This window comes from Chelonia mydas, chromosome 22 (assembly GCF_015237465.2).
Source record: "Chelonia mydas isolate rCheMyd1 chromosome 22, rCheMyd1.pri.v2, whole genome shotgun sequence".
In the NCBI taxonomy this organism is placed as follows: domain Eukaryota; kingdom Metazoa; phylum Chordata; order Testudines; family Cheloniidae; genus Chelonia; species Chelonia mydas.
This window is the reverse complement of record NC_051262.2, coordinates 14,186,895-14,204,766: the sequence shown is the minus strand read 5'-3', so window position 1 is coordinate 14,204,766 and position 17,872 is coordinate 14,186,895. Positions and strand designations below refer to the sequence as shown.

Below are 17,872 nucleotides of genomic sequence, written 5' to 3'. Positions count from 1 at the left end.
GAATTCTGTAAGAGTATTAACATCTATAACCTTGATGTTACATGGGTATATATTTTTGCATTTCCGTACACTGGAATCGCCAGACAAGACCAGATCCTGCACTTCATGGACAGTGACCAAGTTGCGAGGGACCCTGCTCTACCCTTGGTTGAAAATATAACTGACCTGAGGAGTCCTCCAGTCTAACCCTGCCTGCTGCCAATGGCTGTGACTGGACCTCAAGCATGGCAGCTGCTTTACTATTCACCTCGATCCTGCAATGCCCTCCAGCACATGCACCACAGAGGGATTTTTAAGACCATGGGGTGACTGGCAGTGACTGTAGATTTCCTGGCAATTCCAATATCTGCCACAGAGAAGTCATTTTTGCCAGGAGAGAGAGGTACAGAGGATCTCAACAACAGCCATGGATTCTTACCATGTTGGACATGCAGGTTGGACACAAAGACCACGAGCATCTTTGGGAATTGTCCCCACTAGCTGCCAAGGCCATCCTGGAAACAGTGTGACATGATTCCCCCACGCCAGGTGCTAAACCCATCATCCCACCCACTCTTTACCTTCTCCTTGGTTTCCAGGGTTTCTGGATCCACTTTCCGCATGAAGTTGGTCTCGGTGCTGACATAATAGTCTCCCTTGTACACCACGTAGTTCACACTGGAGTTATCCGTTGGCCCTGAAACAAAATCCCAGAGTAATGCAGATGCATTAAGCTCACATCTCACTACAGCAAGTTAGGCATATTTAAACAAATAAACCAGTTTTCCTAATGACACAAATCCCTTTCAGGACAGACAGGACAGATTAAAACCATCTGGCCAGCAGTATGTGGTTACTTGACAGCCTTAGAGTGTGAGTGCACCTCACATTGCTGTGTCTGCACTGCACAGTTGACTCAGTCTGAGCACCTGAGCCCAGGTGTAAGCCTCCCCCCTGCAAAGTCCTACCCACATTACACTGTCCTCCTTGTTTCTGCACTCACCTGTCTCTCTCTGCAGGCCTACAGCAGGGTTTTATACAATACTTAGTCCTGCCTTGAGTGCAGGGGACCGGACTAGATGACCTCTCGAGGTCCCTTCCAGTTTTATGATTCTATGGTTTTCTTTCTTTTCTATCTCAGTGATCTATAGCAGCACACAGGGCTCTACCTATGCAGGTGAGTTCATGCCAAAGAAAAGACTTGTTTTTAATGCAAACCGAAGAAATCTGATCCCTTTTGATTCAGGTACTACTAAGTCATCGTGCAGGCTCATTTCAGTATCTTGCAACTAAAGGAAACCAATGATATTACAAACGGAATCGTGCAGACCTGAGGGAAAGGCAACCCCTGGCGAGGGCTGAGATATTCTTTATTATAAGGCCAGACAACCAGTTGCCAGTATTTATCAGAAAGCATGAACAGAGAACCCAGATTGCACTCTGTACAGGAGGCCAGGTCAGCAATGTAAAAAGCAGAAGCAGGCCCCATAGTGGGACAATGCAATTCAAATTCAATGCAAGGGGCATTGTCCCATCACTTGGGACATTAATTGGACTGGACAAAATAATAGGAAATGTACAAAAGGGGATTATCTGTCACTGACTTCTAGTGGGAGTGCAAGGGGAATTGATTGGAGGAGACCTGGGAGGCATTTTCCATCTCTTAACTTCACTAGGGTCTTGTCTACACTAGAGAAGAAATCAGTTTGTAACTGAACTGGATGCATTGAAACAGTTTAAGACATACATTTCAGCACCAACATGTGAAATGGATTTGTTTCACTCTGCAGTCACGCTAGCATTGTCCGAAACCATTTCAGCTGCAATGGCCTCTGGATATCTAGCCTACAATTCCTAGCTGAGCTCCTGGACGCATTCTAGATTGCAGAAGGCTATCAAAATGAACCAGTGGCTCTTTGACTGGTTATTAAACCCACTGACAGATGGCCTGTTGTAATTATTTATTAGAGCAGTTAGGGCATTTCTAGGTATGGACACAAGTGTTCTACAAATGTTCTAGAGCAGTGGTTCTCAAACTACGGCTGCCGCTTGTTCAGGGAAAGCCCCTGCCAGGCCGGGACGGTTTGTTTACCTGCCGTGTCTGCAGGTTCAGCTGATCGCGGCTCCCATTGGCCGCGGTTCGCCGCTCCAGGCCAATGGGGCCTGCAGGAAGCAGCGCAGGCCAAGGGATATGCTGGCCGCCCTTCCTGCAGCCCCCATTGGCCTGGAGTGGAGAACTGCAGCCAGTGGGAGCTGCGATCGGCCAAACCTGCGGACGCGGCAGGTAAACAAACCGGCCCAGCCCACCAGGGGCTTTCCCTGAACAAGCGGTGGCCCTAGTTTGAGAACCACTGTTCTAGAGGCTTTAACCAATTTAATCTCCCAAGTGTAGACCAGACCAAAGGAGCAGTCAGTGGGCCCTGACTGATTTGCAGGGAAGGAATGGGATGCAGGCTGAGCTGCATTTGCTGGTTTCATACAGGTAGCTTCTGTGCTTCACTCAGGAGATGTTAACTATATTTCCTTCAAATGTACCTGAAGCGAATCCTGTGAGTCACCATCCACAAATAACCTGGTTCTACCTAAGCAAACAATACACTATTCATTATTAAGGCTATGATTTTGTCATGGATATTTTTAGTAAAAGTCATGGACAGGTCATGGGCAATGAACAAAAATTCATGGAAGACATGACCTGTCACTAACTTTCACTAAAAACATCCCTGATAAAATGGGGAGGGAGGAGGGTCCAGCAGTGGGGGCTGGGGAGCTCCAGGGAATCCCCCACCACGCAAGGGGCTGGGGAGCTCCAGGGAATCTCCCGCCACCCACGGGGGCTGGGGAGCTCCAGGGAATCTCCCGCCACCCACGGGGGCTGGGGAGCTCCAGGGAATCTCCCGCCACCCACGGGGGCTGGGGAGCTCCAGGGAATCCCCCACCACCCATGGGGGCTGGAGAGCTCCAGGGAATCCCCTGCCACTCTGCAGGACTGGGAGCTGGTGGGGGCCAGCTGGGAGCTGGGACAGTCCTCCACTGTGGTGGCTGGGCTGCTGCGGGGCCCCAATGTCACGGAGGTCACAGAATCTGTGACTTCCATGACATCCGTGACATACTCGTAGCCTTAACTATAATCCTACAGCTAATGGTACGTCCACTTCAGTGTGCCATCCTCTCCTCACCCATATCACCCTCACGCCCCTTACCGCAGGAAGGAAAGGAATAGCCTACATACCCTAAAAGCTTAGCAAGGTGTGGGGCTTTCAAGACAGGTTTGTACTAAAACCGGCAGATTGTAAGATGCTCATTACGGCACCCTACAGGGTGTTGCTTGTGAGAGGAGGTGCAGAATTTACACAAACCCTGGAACAAGGTGAATCAAATTTGGTAACAAACCCAAAAGTTAAGTAAATGGCATCAAAGGGACCAATGGCGAGAGGTGCTGAGCTACCAGGGCTCCTGTCAATTTCACCTCGAGCTCTGGGTGCCCCCAGCACCTCTGGAGACCAGGCCCAAGGTGCACAAACATTTTAGTGAGCTACATTTCTGATTTTGGGTGGAAACAACATGGGGGGGGGGGAAGGGGAGCCAAAATCCCAAGTTAAGTGTGTCTATTTCAGATGAGTTTGGCTTGGAGTTGTTTCTTCAGAGGGGTGATCCCCACAGAAACATGACCACTCAAAGCAAAACCACTAAAACTTCCACACAGCTCCCTTCAAACCTAAAAACTGTTCCTCCAAACAAATATCACCCACTTGGGATGCATATCACCTCCAAAAACATTGCTTTCAACTAAGGAACATACTTACGTGGCATCTCAAACCACGAAATGAAGCGACCAAAGATGCTCTTGCATGGGTCCGGCATAGCCAGGGTTCCAAACTCCGAGACCATGATCCGATTGCGCTGGCTGTTAGTCACATAGGAATCACTCTGCAGGAACTTGCTCCTGTAAGTCACGATGCCATTTTCTAGTTGGAACTGATGCAGCAGGGCCATGCCATCAAACCAATGGTTATATCTTCCAGCCGAGCAGAGAAACAAAATCACAAGAAGGATCAGTGCAGTGCCGCATCCTCCCACGCCTTCTCCTAAGACCCTGGTGTTTGTTATTATCTGCACTATAATCTGAGAACCAGATCCTACAAACACTTTTATCATGAAACAACTTTGTGTGTGTGTGTGTGTTTGTGTAAGAGAGCACGAACACAACGGAAAAACTCAGACATGCAGCTACTCATGTGCCTACATGTTTGCAGGCACAGGGTCCAAGTTTAGAGACAGGCTCAAATTCTCAAAAGCACCTAGGGGTTTGTCTACACAGCAAGCTACAGCAAGTCTCAGACCCCAGGTGCTAAAAATAGCTGTGTAGACATTTGGGCTCAGGCTGGAATTCAGGCTCTAAAGCCTGGAGGGGGGAGGAGGGGCTTCAGAGCCCAAGCCCAAACATCTACCCAGCTGTTTTTAGGATGTATTAGCAGCAGTATTGTAAGCAAGACACAAGAAGTAATTCTTCCTCTCTACTCCACGCTGATTAGGCCTCAACTGGAGTATTGTGTCCAGTTCTGGGTGCCTCATTTCAGGAAAGATGTCGACAAATTGGAGAAGGTCCAGAGAAGGGCAACAAAAATGATTAAAGGTCTAGAAAACATGACGTACGAGGGAAGATTGAAAAAATTGAGTTTGTTTAGTCTGGAAAAGAGAAGACTGAGAGGGGACATGATAACAGTTTTCAAGAACATAAAAGATTGATACAAGGAGGAGGAAGGAAAATTGTTCTTTTTTACCGCTGATGATAGGACAAGAAGCAATGGGCTTAAATTGCAGGAAAGGAGGTTTAGGTTGGACATTAGGAAAAACTTCCTAACTGTCAGGGTGGTTAAGCACCCTAGTTTTTCAGAGGTAGAACATCAGGTATGCTGATCTCCATCAGCTACTCTTGCTCCCATCCAGTCAATGTGAAGATGAGCCAGCTCTGTGGGTTTGCTTGAGTGACAGACCATCAGTCAAACACTGGCTTGGGTTTTAACTTGTTAAAAATATAGATCTACATTTTTTTGTTTTGAAATGAAAGAACACCAACCAGTGTGAGGGCTGGGTTTGTTTTTATAGCCACATAAACAGCTTAGTGTAATCAGGATGGCAAATCATGCCTGGGACTACAGGGTGGGCGTGGGAAGTGGCTGTTACAGACAGAGCACTGAGAGTCAGGATGCCAGGGTTTCATCCCCAGCTTTGTTAGCTCATGTTGTGGCCTTCCGCTGGTCACGGCCTCCTTTAAACTGTGGAAAAACACCTTCCTACTTCCCAGGGAGGTCACAAGGATTAATGAATCTGGCTAGTAAAGGTGCTGAAAGCTTCTAGATGAGAGAAGAGTTTGTATTAGAAGAATGGGATCTACAAGCATTTCCTCATGGTCATACACCTTCAGAGCTAAGGAAGGCCCCTAATGGCTGTGATGCATTTGTGAAGGTGCCTTCTAGGTTTGACCAACCCCCAGCCTGGAATCATTAGAAAGTACAATCAAATCTGGACTTACTTCTCCTCTCCAAACTCAAACTTCCCAGGCCCATTCCTTAGCAGGCTGCCATTGAGCCACTTTGGAATGTGCCCTTTGACCTTTGTCAGGATGGGCTGAGGAGTCTCTTCCACACTTCTCATTAGTGGCGAGATGCATTGCAAACCCTTCCGGTTGCTGAAGGTGAGCGGCTCCTGTTGTGGGCTTGGCAGAAAGTCCTTTAGAACTGCGAAGAACAAATAAGAAGTTAGAAGACAGCAAGTGACTAAGGCCCTTAGTGCTAAAGTCTACAGACTGACAGCCACCAGCCTAGATATCTGCAAGTCGGACTTGGAGTTCCATGACAAAAGCATCCTGCAAATAACCAAAATGCAACCGATGTTCAAAATAAAACTCTGCTTCCAGAGTTTCTGTCACCGCCATGGGGAGCTGAAAATTCAGTGTATTAAATCTTACCGTGATTAATCCAGCACAGACACCTGCAAGGTGCTTTTGTATGTTGCAGAGAGGGAGGAAATGAACTTTTCAGGAAGACTAAGCTAATATAATTTATTTGAACATGTAACAACAGTAAGTGAGACAGACATTTGTTACGACCACTTAGAGACAGAGACTATAACGTGCCCAGAAATAAATATGTTGCAACCTAAATAGAGAGAACACAAAGTGGTGCTTATAGATTCCCCGGAAAACCTCATGCTGAACTCCTCCAAAGGCTCCGCTCTTCCACCAACACCAGTGTAAGAGGATCTATTACAGAGTCTATGCAGGCACCTAGGTCTCCCCACTGAGTGATGGTCCAGTGTAGTACCAGGTGGGCTGGGCACAATGCAGGTATGGAAAGCAGTACAGAGGAGCCACCCTAGCACTACTACAGACCAGACCCAGGCTCAGCCAGCCTGGGAGCAGTGTGCAGGGAACATGCTCAGTCCCGGGGGTTTCCAATCAGTGGTGGGAGGTGATGCATCAGTGCAGGGCAGTACTTCTCAGTCAAGCTGTCAAGGCTTCATTATCAAATGTATTTCTCTGTTCACCTAGATACCTTGGTGATGGGTGCATTAGAAATGCAGAGGAGACCAGACACAGGGGAACATTTTTATACAGCTTGTTACTTAGTTAACGGGCTCCCATGGCCCCAGGGTCGCTCTGAACACACACTGTAGAGGCATAAAAAGCAGGAACATACCCCGAGAGAGCAAGATCACTATGTTCATGCCCTAGGGGATACATGCAGCTTGTCAGAGATGCAACAAGTCAGATGTCACACATGACTCAGCAGGTGGGGCGAAGGCACATCTGAGTATCTGCTGGGGACCTGTCCCTCCTTCAAAGTAGGTTAGTCACATCTAGGCAAAAGGCACTTTAGTCCCCTAACAGTCATGCCTGCTACTTGCTTTTGGAAACCAAGAAGAATTAGCTTTGTTTGTAAAAAATAAAACAAACTCTCTGTATAGGTGCTGACTGGGATATGGGATTGGTCACCTCCATAAAAGCTACCATTAGAACAAACAGCCTTCTCTGTTTTTTTGTCATGCAAGACCCCTTTTTAATCGTGGCACCAGCAAATCACCTGCTAGGCGGAAAGTCCCCTGTGCTGCAACAACTGTAGAACAAAGGTCAGTTCATTGCAGGAGCTTCTGCTTCTTAGCAGCTTTCTCCTCTATTTTACAGACCACATTCTTTCCCCCTTTTGTGGCATTGTTCTCTCTTAAGACTCCTGTTTCTTACCTGCTCTGAGAGCCAGACAGCTTCCCCTCCACTGGGGTGATGCCCGTGTACAGGATTAGATGTTCTGTATTCCAAGTGCAAAAGCTTGACATGGGAGTGACCAACTCTCCAGAAGAGACCTGGTTGCACAGAATTAGCATACACCTTTCTGATCCCTGAGGTGGAAGCAGCCAGCCCCATGCCTACGTATTACAGCATCAGAGCTGAAGAGTGAATAAAACCTGCTGCAACAATTCTCTTTTCTCAAGATATTTCCATTATACCTGTCACTGTCATATCTGAGCCTTAATTTTTATACCAACCCATGTAAGTGGTTTTGCCATAGACCCAAATTCTCTCTCCTCCCATCATTTCCAGTAAAGTGTTTTTTAAAGAGTGCCTGATTGCAACATCTTACACTGTGAAGGCAACAGTTAGTGTCATGCACAGCAACAGAGAACAAGCTGAACAGATGCCTGGAATGAGATGGACTGTCCTCCAGCTGAAGTCTTTAAATCAAGACCAGACACCTTTCTAAAAGATCCAGTTATATCCAGATATATTAGAATTGGAAAAAGTACAGTGAAGGGCAACAAAAATTATTAGGAGTATGGAATAGTTTTCCTACTAGGAGAGATTAAAAAGACTGGGACTGTTCATCTTAGAAAAGAGATGACTAAAGAGGGATATGATCGAGATCTATAGACATACATATAAAAGCATGTATGGTATGAAAAGGTGAATAGGGAAGTGTTATTTACCCCTTCATATAACACAAGAACTAGGGGTCATCCAATGAAATTAATAGGCAGCAGATTAAAAACAAACAAAAGGAAGCACTTCTTCACAAAATACAGTCAACCTGTGGAACTCATTGCCATGGGATATAGTGAAGTCCAAAAGTATAACTGGGTTCAAAAAAGAATTAGATGAGTTCATGGAGGATAGATCCATCAATGGCTCATTGCCAAGATGGTCAGAGACACAACCCCATGCTCCCAGTGTCCCTAAACCTTCAACTACCAGAAGCTGGGACTAGACCACAGGGGATGGATAACTCCAAATTGTCCTGTTCTGTTTATTCACTCTGAAGCATCTGGCACTGATCAGTCAGAATACAGGCTACTGGGCTAGTTGGACCATTGGTCTGACCCAGTATGGCCATTCTCATGTTCTTAAAACCTGCGAATCTGGTCTACGCTCAAAAATTGCTCACTGCTAACAATGGATGTCAGTCACAAGTTCAGCAGCACAGTTTAACAACTAGCAAGTCAAAGCATGGACATCAGTGCTGTTATGTTCACAGCACACAGAGAATTAGATAAGCACATAAATACCCTTGATGAAAGGTTGCAACATAACACCATTTCATTTCTTAGAATTCAGAACAATAACACACAAGAACCCCAAAACAGAGAGAGAAAAAACAGGCTACTCTCTACAGCAGTGAGACAAAGCCCACCCTATCTTGCTTTAAATTGGCTCTTTCCAGATTGATACCAATTGCACTGACTGCAAGCAGGACCAGAAACCTCCAGCCCCACTGTCAAGTGATAGTTTGCAACTCCCCACATTCCACAGTCCAGCACAAGTGTTGTTTCAGACACCTGTGATTAAAACTTAATCCACGCAGGGGTTAACCAAGGGTTTCCAGAATCATGCTGAAAAGTTTAGACTGGTGTACCTTTGCTGTCTGACTGCACCTCAGCCCAGTGCTGGCACCCATTGTCAGCAATGGGTAGTTCTTCCTCATATAGACCGCAATAGAGTGGGCTGAGGTCTTGATAGGTTCATGGTATTATAATTTTTAGTCTATGGTAACCCCCACAGTGTACTGGGTGCTTTCTTGACATTCAAGAAGGGACAGTCCCTGTCCCCAGGAGCTTACAATTACACGCAGTAGAAAGAGGTATGGGGAAGGGGAACCTTACAGAGGAAAGGGACGTTGCTTAGTGCACATTGACTAGGAGGCTATTCTGTGTGAAGGGGCAGCTCGGGAAAGCAGACAGACAAAGGGAGCAGCCAGAACAGAAACTTGGGCAGAGCACGAGGAGCTGGGCATATAGGGGGAGATGAGGAAATGCAGTTATTCGTAAAGTGCTTTGAAGACATAAAATGACACGCAGAGCTTTTCTTGGGCTTTTGAGATGCAGCTGGGCCAAGCCCTGAAAGGGAGGAACTGCAAAGATATGATGCAGGAGAGTGGAAGTCAGCAGAGCAACAGAGAAAGGCGGCAGGAGAGCCCAGGTGGGCTGCAGCAGGCTTGCAAGTTGTGCACACCCCTGGCTAACTGAGCCACCTATACATCCTGGAAGGGGGTGTTGTGTCTTTGGCTCTTTACCCCACAAATGTAATACGAAGGAACTATATGAGCACAGTTGTGGGGGTGGGGGAGGGTCTAAGTAACCATGCTTACTATGTAGATTGAACATGCCAGGCCTAGCTCCATACACACAGGGACTGGGTGGCTTCTAACACATAAGGAACAGTCAGGGCTACTAGAGAGTTCACAAGCTATTTAAAGGGATACTATCCAATTCTTCTACACTACAGGGGGAATCTTTGCTCCCAGGGGACTTTAGAACTCAGTCTCTGATCCTTTGCCTTGCAGAGAGAGCTGAAAACATGACCAATATAAACCAGCTGCTGAGGCTGGACTGGGCTCCACATTTGGAGCACGAACGGGCAGATTTTACCTAGGAAATATCATGTGCATCACAGACTGAGGAGGAGCATTTCTGAGGAATCCCCTTGTTGAAATGTTGGCCACACATCCCAGTTAACAGGTGCAGCAGCCCATGGCAGGCACAGATTGAGGAGAACTCTCTTAAACCAACACTTACTCAGTTTGTGGGCTCAGCCAGCCCAGCTCGCAAGGGCTCATCAGCACAAAGAGACAGGTGTGGTTCAGCATTTGGTTTAGATTAACCCGTATTGACTAAGGTTTAGCTGTAGGCATAACAAGGACAAACAGTGGCCAGCAATGGTACAGCTAAGCCCCTTCCTGAAACAGAAATATTTCCTAGTGCAAGCAAGGCCTGAGGCTGAAGAAATTCTAGACAATATTAAAATTCCATCTCTTATGAGGTGGCATTTCCTATCAGGAAGCAATTCCTTCTGACAAAACCGATCACTTTCACCACCTCAGCTATATCTTCCAGCCTCCCTCCTTTAATCCTTGAGATTAAATTAAATTGCTGCACAAATGATCTGTAAATCTCCAAAGCCGGATGTCTAGTTCTTCAGAGACAAATTCAGCAATCAGTACAAGAGAACAGAGGAAGGACAATTCAGCAAGAAACTGGTTGACAAGCTGCACTTTTGTAAGCTTGCTTGTTCAGATCTGCTACTAAGGACAGGTAAGGTTGCATGTTGCCCTGAAGGGATATGGCAATTTACCCTCCTACAATGTGGATATCTGGCTCACCAATCCTCAAATCCTTCTTAGATCTCTAATATGAGACTGCAGCTAGATAAATAAGTCAGGTTGCAGGGCTAAAGTAATTATCCTGCAACGTATAGCAGCCTTTCCCTCTTAAAACTCAATTAAATTCTATTAAATCCCATATAAAGTAATTCATCCAATCCCAACATTAATGCTGATAAAAATCCATTAGAAATAAAGAGAGGGAGTCTTTTCATACAAGCTGAAATCTGACAGCTATACAGACTGATGGAGGCATTTATAGAGGAGTTGGTTGAGATATTCTAGCTGTAAAACATTTTCATTTCAAAATTTTAAACAGAGAGGCTGCAGTTCCACTAAATAGACATTTCTGCAGAGTTGTTATGGTCTAGGATCCAGAACGGGAACTGAGTAGACTCTGTTCTGTAGATTTTTCCCTATCTCCAAAATGTGAGTACTCCAGCTCATCTCCCAACACCTAACCTCCCCAAAAATGGTCCCCGCAACTCACACGAATCAGATTTGGGCAGAATTCAAGGACAAATCACATAGCATTCTTTTAAACAGTGTTTGGCTCAAAGAGGAGCTGGGTTTGTCCACAGAAGCTTAAGCTGAGAGCATAGTTACATTTATATCCTTAGAACAGTTAACAGTAAGGCAAGCAGCTGGCAAAACTACCATAAAGTGATATAATTTTAAGATGGAGACCCAGATACCATTAGAAAAAGGCAACATACAAAAGGAAAACAAGTGGGCTTTGTACCCTGCTTCTTGAGATGAACAAAGCATGATACATTCTTTGTTAAACATTTGTTTTAATCAGATATCTCTCAAAATCCTGTTTTTCATGGAAAACTCTACGGATAACTGGAGAGCTAGCAGGATTATGGCTGACTCCGGGGAAGTGACACCAGCTAGAGTGAAAAAGGGATTTTTATTCAGACTGTTTAGGGGTTTTATCACAACCTGTTTCACTCAAATGCCTGAACAAACAACAGGAAGAAAAGATCTTGTTACAGATTCAGTATTCAGCTAAAGGTTGAGAAATCTCATTCTACGTCCTTGGGGTCTCCAACCAGACTACCAGCAAAAACAATACTGGGAAGACCTAGTATTGCCAATTAGGTACTAGGGGGAAGGGGGCGGGGGAAACCTCAGGCCTTTTTTGCCCAACTCATGGAATCAAAACAGGGCACAGTCCCATATGCCTCCCTGTACAGCTCATCTTTAAGGATGATTTAGATATAATGAAAGCAGGTAGGGGGAGATGCTGAGGGATGGACTATCCAAGAGATCCCCACCCTAAATTATAGAGTGATTCAAGAATCCACCATCAAACGTACCATGGCCTTTGTAAGTTAGAACTGTGGAAGTTTCACATACATGCTGCCTTGATAGCTTTGCTTTGAGAAATATAGCTCTTCTATCAAAATATAACACAAGAAGGCCACAGACACATGCAGTATTGGATCTTTCAGTGGAAAACACTTTACTTTACCAGATCTGAAATGGTGGGGCCAGAGGTTGTTACAGATAGCACTGAAGCCCAGCACTAATATTCCTCAGACATTTTGTGTTAATAATTCCGTCTTTATATTTTCCATCTCCATTCTGATAAAGAACTGACTGATATTGGATTTCTTGTCATGCCTCACAAATTTAGCAACAGATTTGATTAAAGAGTTAGCCTCTGGGGCTGGCTCCTAACTTCGTATCCTGAGATACACACTGGATAACATCATCACAAGACAGGCTTGGAAAAATATCCAACCTCTTGTTGTCCGTGGGAGCAGCCCTTTGATTCTACCAAAAAAAAAATTCAGCGGGGAATCTGGTTAATTCCTTTCTTTTACGGCTCACCTCCAGATCGCAATGAGTGATGATAGATCTCTCTGTTAAACAAGCAGCAGATTTCAAATTGTGTAGTGGTAGCATACACTGCTGAGTCCCCTGGAGATACTGCACAGAACTCCAAACGGTGGCTTCTTCCAGCCTCCTGTGGTGGGTGATCCAACGGTGGGTGATCCAAACTTCAGTGGGGGCCCCTGCCCCAAGCAGCCATTTCCCTGTTACAACTCACTGACACTTCCTTCATACAACAAACTCCCTGCAGAGACGCTGCTGTTTACTGATGGTTTCCCCAGCTCTAAACCTGTATTTTCCATTTATAATCTGATATAATCTGTGCAATGCATTTGCTTCTCCTGTTTATTAGCTTGCAAAATAACTAGGGATCTCCGTGCTGTCTAGCAAACTCATTGTATCATTTAATTCCTAATTTCTATTAGAAATAAAATTCCTCTACTGACCTGTCTCCAGCAGCAGTTCTAAGAGCAGGAGATCCGTCAGTCCCTGTGCAGGAGGGAGAGAAGGGGATTCTTACCTGGGATGGATTTCATCAAACAGCAGAGGAAATGTCCCACATTCACAGGCAGGAGGTTGATGGCAAACAGAAGGATTTGGGAAAACATCTGGAAGATCCTCAGCTCTGAAGAAAGCCTCAGATCCAAGGGTACCTGGGAAAGATGGTATTGTGCAGCTGGCTCCGATGGATGTGTTGAGTAGGACTGGCTGAGGCCATCACTTCAGAATAAAAGCCTGTACAATGGTAGGGATGAGCCTGCACAGTGCAGCAGATAGCTAAACCAATGTTGTGGTTTAAGTGCACCTGCAGGTCTCTAGCTGCTCATGAGGGGGCGACTTTATTCTAAGAACCAGTCTCCCTTAGGAATAAATCCTAAGGCAAAAGCTGCTGCTCTGGAGCTATCAGTTGCTCTAGGCAGCTCAACGGTGCTTATGTCCTTATGCAGATTGGGCTAGGTAAGTATTATGTATGATGTATAGTTAAGACTGCACATTTCCCAGCTCTGACAGGCAGGACTTTACTGAAGAGCTTTGCATAAAACATAATAGTTCCACCAGTAAGCAAACTATCTGTAGCTTTCAGAATGATTTTCTCTTCGCTACAGAAAGTCAGGGGCTCCCAGCAGAGACTGTTCTGTTCAGATCCTGATAAAGAATTATTAGCACTTAGTGCTTTTTAAACTGTTTCTGCAAAATACTTTCCAAGCATGAGTCAAACCTCAAAACATCCACATATGGCGCTATTCCTATTTTATATTAACAAACTGAAGCATGGAGTTATCAGGTGCATAAGTTAGGTCGCAGTAGTACTGATGCCATGATACTTTATTGTGAGTGGTGCTGGGGGATGTGGGAGTGCATATAGGGAGGGAAGAAACAATATATGTACCCAGGCCTCCAGGCAACCTTGATAAAGGATGGCATCTTTCTCTTCAAAACTCCTTTCCACTTAGTCTCAGCAGTCAGTTCAGGAGCTGGGTGACCTTTTTTACCTAATGACAGGTTTCAGAGTAGCAGCCGTGTTAGTCTGTATCCGCAAAAAGAAAAGGAGTATTTGTGGCACCTTAGAGACTAACCAATTTATTTGAGCATAAGTTTTCGTGAGCTACAGCTCACTTCATCGGATGCATGCAGTGGAAAATACAGTGGGGAGATTTTATATACACAAAGAACATGAAACAATGTGTGTTACCATAAACACTGTAAGGAGAGCGATCAGGTAAGGTGAGCTATTACCAGCAGGAGAGAAAAAAAAAAACCTTTTGTAGTGATAAGCAAGGTGGGCCATTTCCAGCAGTTGACAAGAACATGTGAGGAACAGTGGGGGTGGGGGGAGGGGAAATAAACATGGGGAAATAGTTTTACTTTGTGTAATGACACATCCACTCCCAGCTTTATTCAAGCCTAATGTAATGGTGTCCAGTTTGCAAATTAATTCCAGTTCAGAGGCTTGTTCACCTGCACATCTACCAATGTGATATATGTCATCATGTGCCAGCAATGCCCCTCTGCCATGTACATTGGCCAAACCGGACAGTCTCTACCTAAAAGATTAAATGGACACAAATCAGACGTTAAGAATTATAACATTCAAAAACCAGTCGGAGAACACTTCAATCTCTCTGGTCACTCGATTACATACCTAAAAGTGGCAATTCTTCAACAAAAAAACTTCAGAAACAGACTCCAACAAGAGACTGCTGAATTGGAATGAATTTGCAAACTGGACACCATTACGTTAGGCTTGAATAAAGACTGGGAGTGGATGTGTCATTACGTGCTTTTAAAATTGTGCTGCATCTTCATTTCACAATTAAGTGAGAATGATCCCATAATATACATTGCTAGTTCTGAACGTATGTACACTTGGATACTAACTTCTCCTGGTCTTTTAGAAGCTAAAGGTTGTGACACATTTGAAAAAGTGAGTGAAGACTGTGGGGTTATATATCTGCCTCCCTATATTTGCATCTGTAACATTCCCTTCCTTCCACCTTGATACCCTGCAGTTGCTTGTTTGGATAAGGATATAGAGTCCTGGATGCCAGAAGTTGGGAATAGGTGACAGGGGATGGAACACTTGATGATTACCTGTTCTGTTCATTCTCTCTGAAGCACCTGGCATTGGCCACTGTTGGAAGATAGGATACTGGGCTAGATAGACTTTTGGTCTGACTCAGTATGGCCGTTCTTATGTAATAAACAGCCAAAAAGTATTTTGTTCCATCCTATAGAGTGAACATATATTGCCACAATCCACATAGGCACATAAATCCAAATCTAAATATAGTTTTCAGTTCCCATTTGTAATTATGCAAAACCCAATATGTAAGAATACTACTGAATCTTTCAAAACATACAGGTACAATTCTCTGCACTACTTTAAGTGTTTGTGTTATCACACCTATCAAGTGCTGGCTTGTCCACAGCCCATGAAGGACCCACTACTAGACTCAGAGTCTCTTTTCAAGCAGTTTTATTTTTCAAACCCCAGGGTATGTCTACATTGTGTTTTAAAACTTGCAGCAGTGAGTCTCAGAGCCTGGGTCTACTACAGACTCAGTCAAGCTGATTCTAAAAACAGGCGTACAGACTGTAATGGCATACTACGCTGTATTATGCTATTCAGCCACTACATGGTGCTATGTGCAACTTCCCTTATTTAGGCTAACCTCAACCATACCTGGCAGTACATTAAAGGATCTTATACCCAACACATCCAGTGTATCTCTCTGGGAAGGAAGCTCCGTAGTCAGTCCATATCTGGTACAGGCATCTGACTTGCTAAGTGGCAGCCCTAAAATCTACCGTGTACAAAGTTTACATAACACACACATTTGAGCTCAGGAGCCCACCCACATCCCTGGGCTTCAAAGCCCAAGCTCCACCCAAGCCCGAACACCTACATAGCTGAATTTTTAGTGCATAGCACAAGACCCATGAGCCTGAGTCTGTGGACCCGGGCTCTGAAACTCATTGCCACAGATTTTAAAGTGCAACGTAGACGTATCCCAAAACAACAACAGTTCCCCAGCCCACCCTGGGCTACAGCTGCCAGGGAATTTCCCCCTTTGCCTTTCTCAGGCCTTGCTGCTTCGTATCTTATTGCACAAAAAGGACTGAGAAAGGCAAAGGGGGAAATTCCCTGGCAGCTGTAGACCATGGTGGGCTGAGTAATTCTTTTGTTGTTTTTGCTTATGCTTGAAAAATAAAACTGCCTGAAAAGAGATGCTGGGTGTGGCAGTGGGTCTGTCGTGGGCTGAGACAAGCAAATACCTTGTACACCTATTGCTGGGAAAACAGAACCCTGAACACAAAATCAGGTTGCTAAAGGAAGGATTCCGGGAAAACATGCGAGATTCCAGTGAACAACACAGCTGTACAGCAAGTGAGAAATTATCACTACTTAGTAAGCATCCTTATAGAAGATGGAAGATTGAATATTGAAGTCAGCACCAGAACAGCAAGAGCAAAAGACATTCTGGAAGAATAAACATCTGATCAGAAAGCACATAAATTTGGAGACTAAATTCTAACTCTTAAAACTTACATTTGGCCTGTATCAAATTATGGCTGTGAAACATGAACATTCCAACAATCAGTAACAAAGAAACTATAAGCCTTAGAATTATGATCTTATGGAATAATTCTGAAAATATGATGGATAACCACATAATCAATGAAAAGGTATTGGAGATCATTGGAACTCAGTAAACATTATTTAAAGAACTTATGAAAAGAAAGATTTGATTTACAGGGCACACTTTTAAGAAGTTCAGCAGGCAATGCATGTTCATGGGCACTGGAAGGGAAAGTTAATGACAGAAGAATATGAGGCAAAAAAAGATCTTTGGATGGATGAAGTGAGCTGTAGCTCATGAAAGCTCATGCTCAAATAAATTTGTTAGTCTCTAAGGTGCCACAAGTACTCCTTTTCTTTTTGTGGTATCCTGGGTAGATCAAAAGGACTATTCATCCATACAAAAATTACCAGAGGATTGTCCCGAATGGGTTCCATGGTTGCTAATCTCCTGTAATGGAGATGCCACAGAAGAAGAAGAAGAAAAAGAGGATGTCACCGCACCCCTTCTCTTCTGCCTCTCCACACCCACTGCCAAAAAGAAAGTTTTAAAATGCAGGCATGAAATCTGGGCCTCTATTGAAGTCAACTGAAAAACTCTCATTTACTTCAGCAGGCCTAATATTTAACCCCAGGCCTATTTGCTATTTTTAAAGTATATTTATATTCTGTTACTGATCTGAGATTTTACACTTTTTTTTTTAAATTTACTAAGGCAGTACAGCTTAAACAGTGGAGGAGAAGCTTAAAGGAAAAGTAATTGCCAGTTAAGCTTTGCTGATTAGATCTGGCAGGTTTAAAGCCAATTAATTTTCAGTTCAAACCTCCCTCAGTAAAACTGGAAAGCGGATTGTGGTGGGAAAGGTGCCAGTTGGAGTCCATAGGTAATTCATTCCTCAGTGACAATGTGGAACAGCTTTTAGATTCATTGTAGGTGATAAAAACAGTTTTGTTTGTTTCTTCCCCCAGTAAATCTTGAGATATTTGAGAGAGGCAATTAGTAAAGATCACCATCAGTGTGGACAAGATAATAAAAACAACAAAATGATACTCTGGTATATCAGAGAAGGGAACTAAAATAATCAGCAAGGAAACTACTGTGCTGTGAACACTACTATCTATATAGAAGTGTGAAGAACACTAACAGGCAGCCACCAGGCACACAGAAGGAGCACACTGATACTTTTAGCCAGTAAGATGGTCACTGCAGATTCTTTTTTCAACTGAGAAAAATTGAAACATGAAGTCAGCCAGTTGGTCAGTTTCTAAACTGATGAAAAGACTTTTTATAAAATCAACAGAGAAGGAGAAACCTTTTTCT

The 17,872-nt window shown here is 44.4% G+C and overlaps 1 protein-coding gene across 3 annotated transcripts in view; it reads right to left on the bottom strand.

The window, feature by feature from the left end:
- Positions 1 to 17,872, bottom strand: part of LOC102946859 (beta,beta-carotene 9',10'-oxygenase) — a 76,133-nt gene that overhangs the window by 15,960 nt on the left and 42,301 nt on the right. For 2 of the 3 annotated variants that reach the window (XM_037882290.2, XM_043534134.1), the window contains exons 3-5: positions 5,516 to 5,720; positions 3,786 to 3,997; positions 561 to 676 (exon numbers count right to left, since the gene is read on the bottom strand). In XM_037882290.2, the coding sequence (XP_037738218.1) occupies positions 561 to 676; positions 3,786 to 3,997; positions 5,516 to 5,720 (533 nt within the window). Of the gene's footprint in view, positions 1 to 560; positions 677 to 3,785; positions 3,998 to 5,515; positions 5,721 to 12,990; positions 13,404 to 17,872 lie in introns of those variants that run through there. The other variant, XM_007060477.4, reaches the window with a different exon arrangement.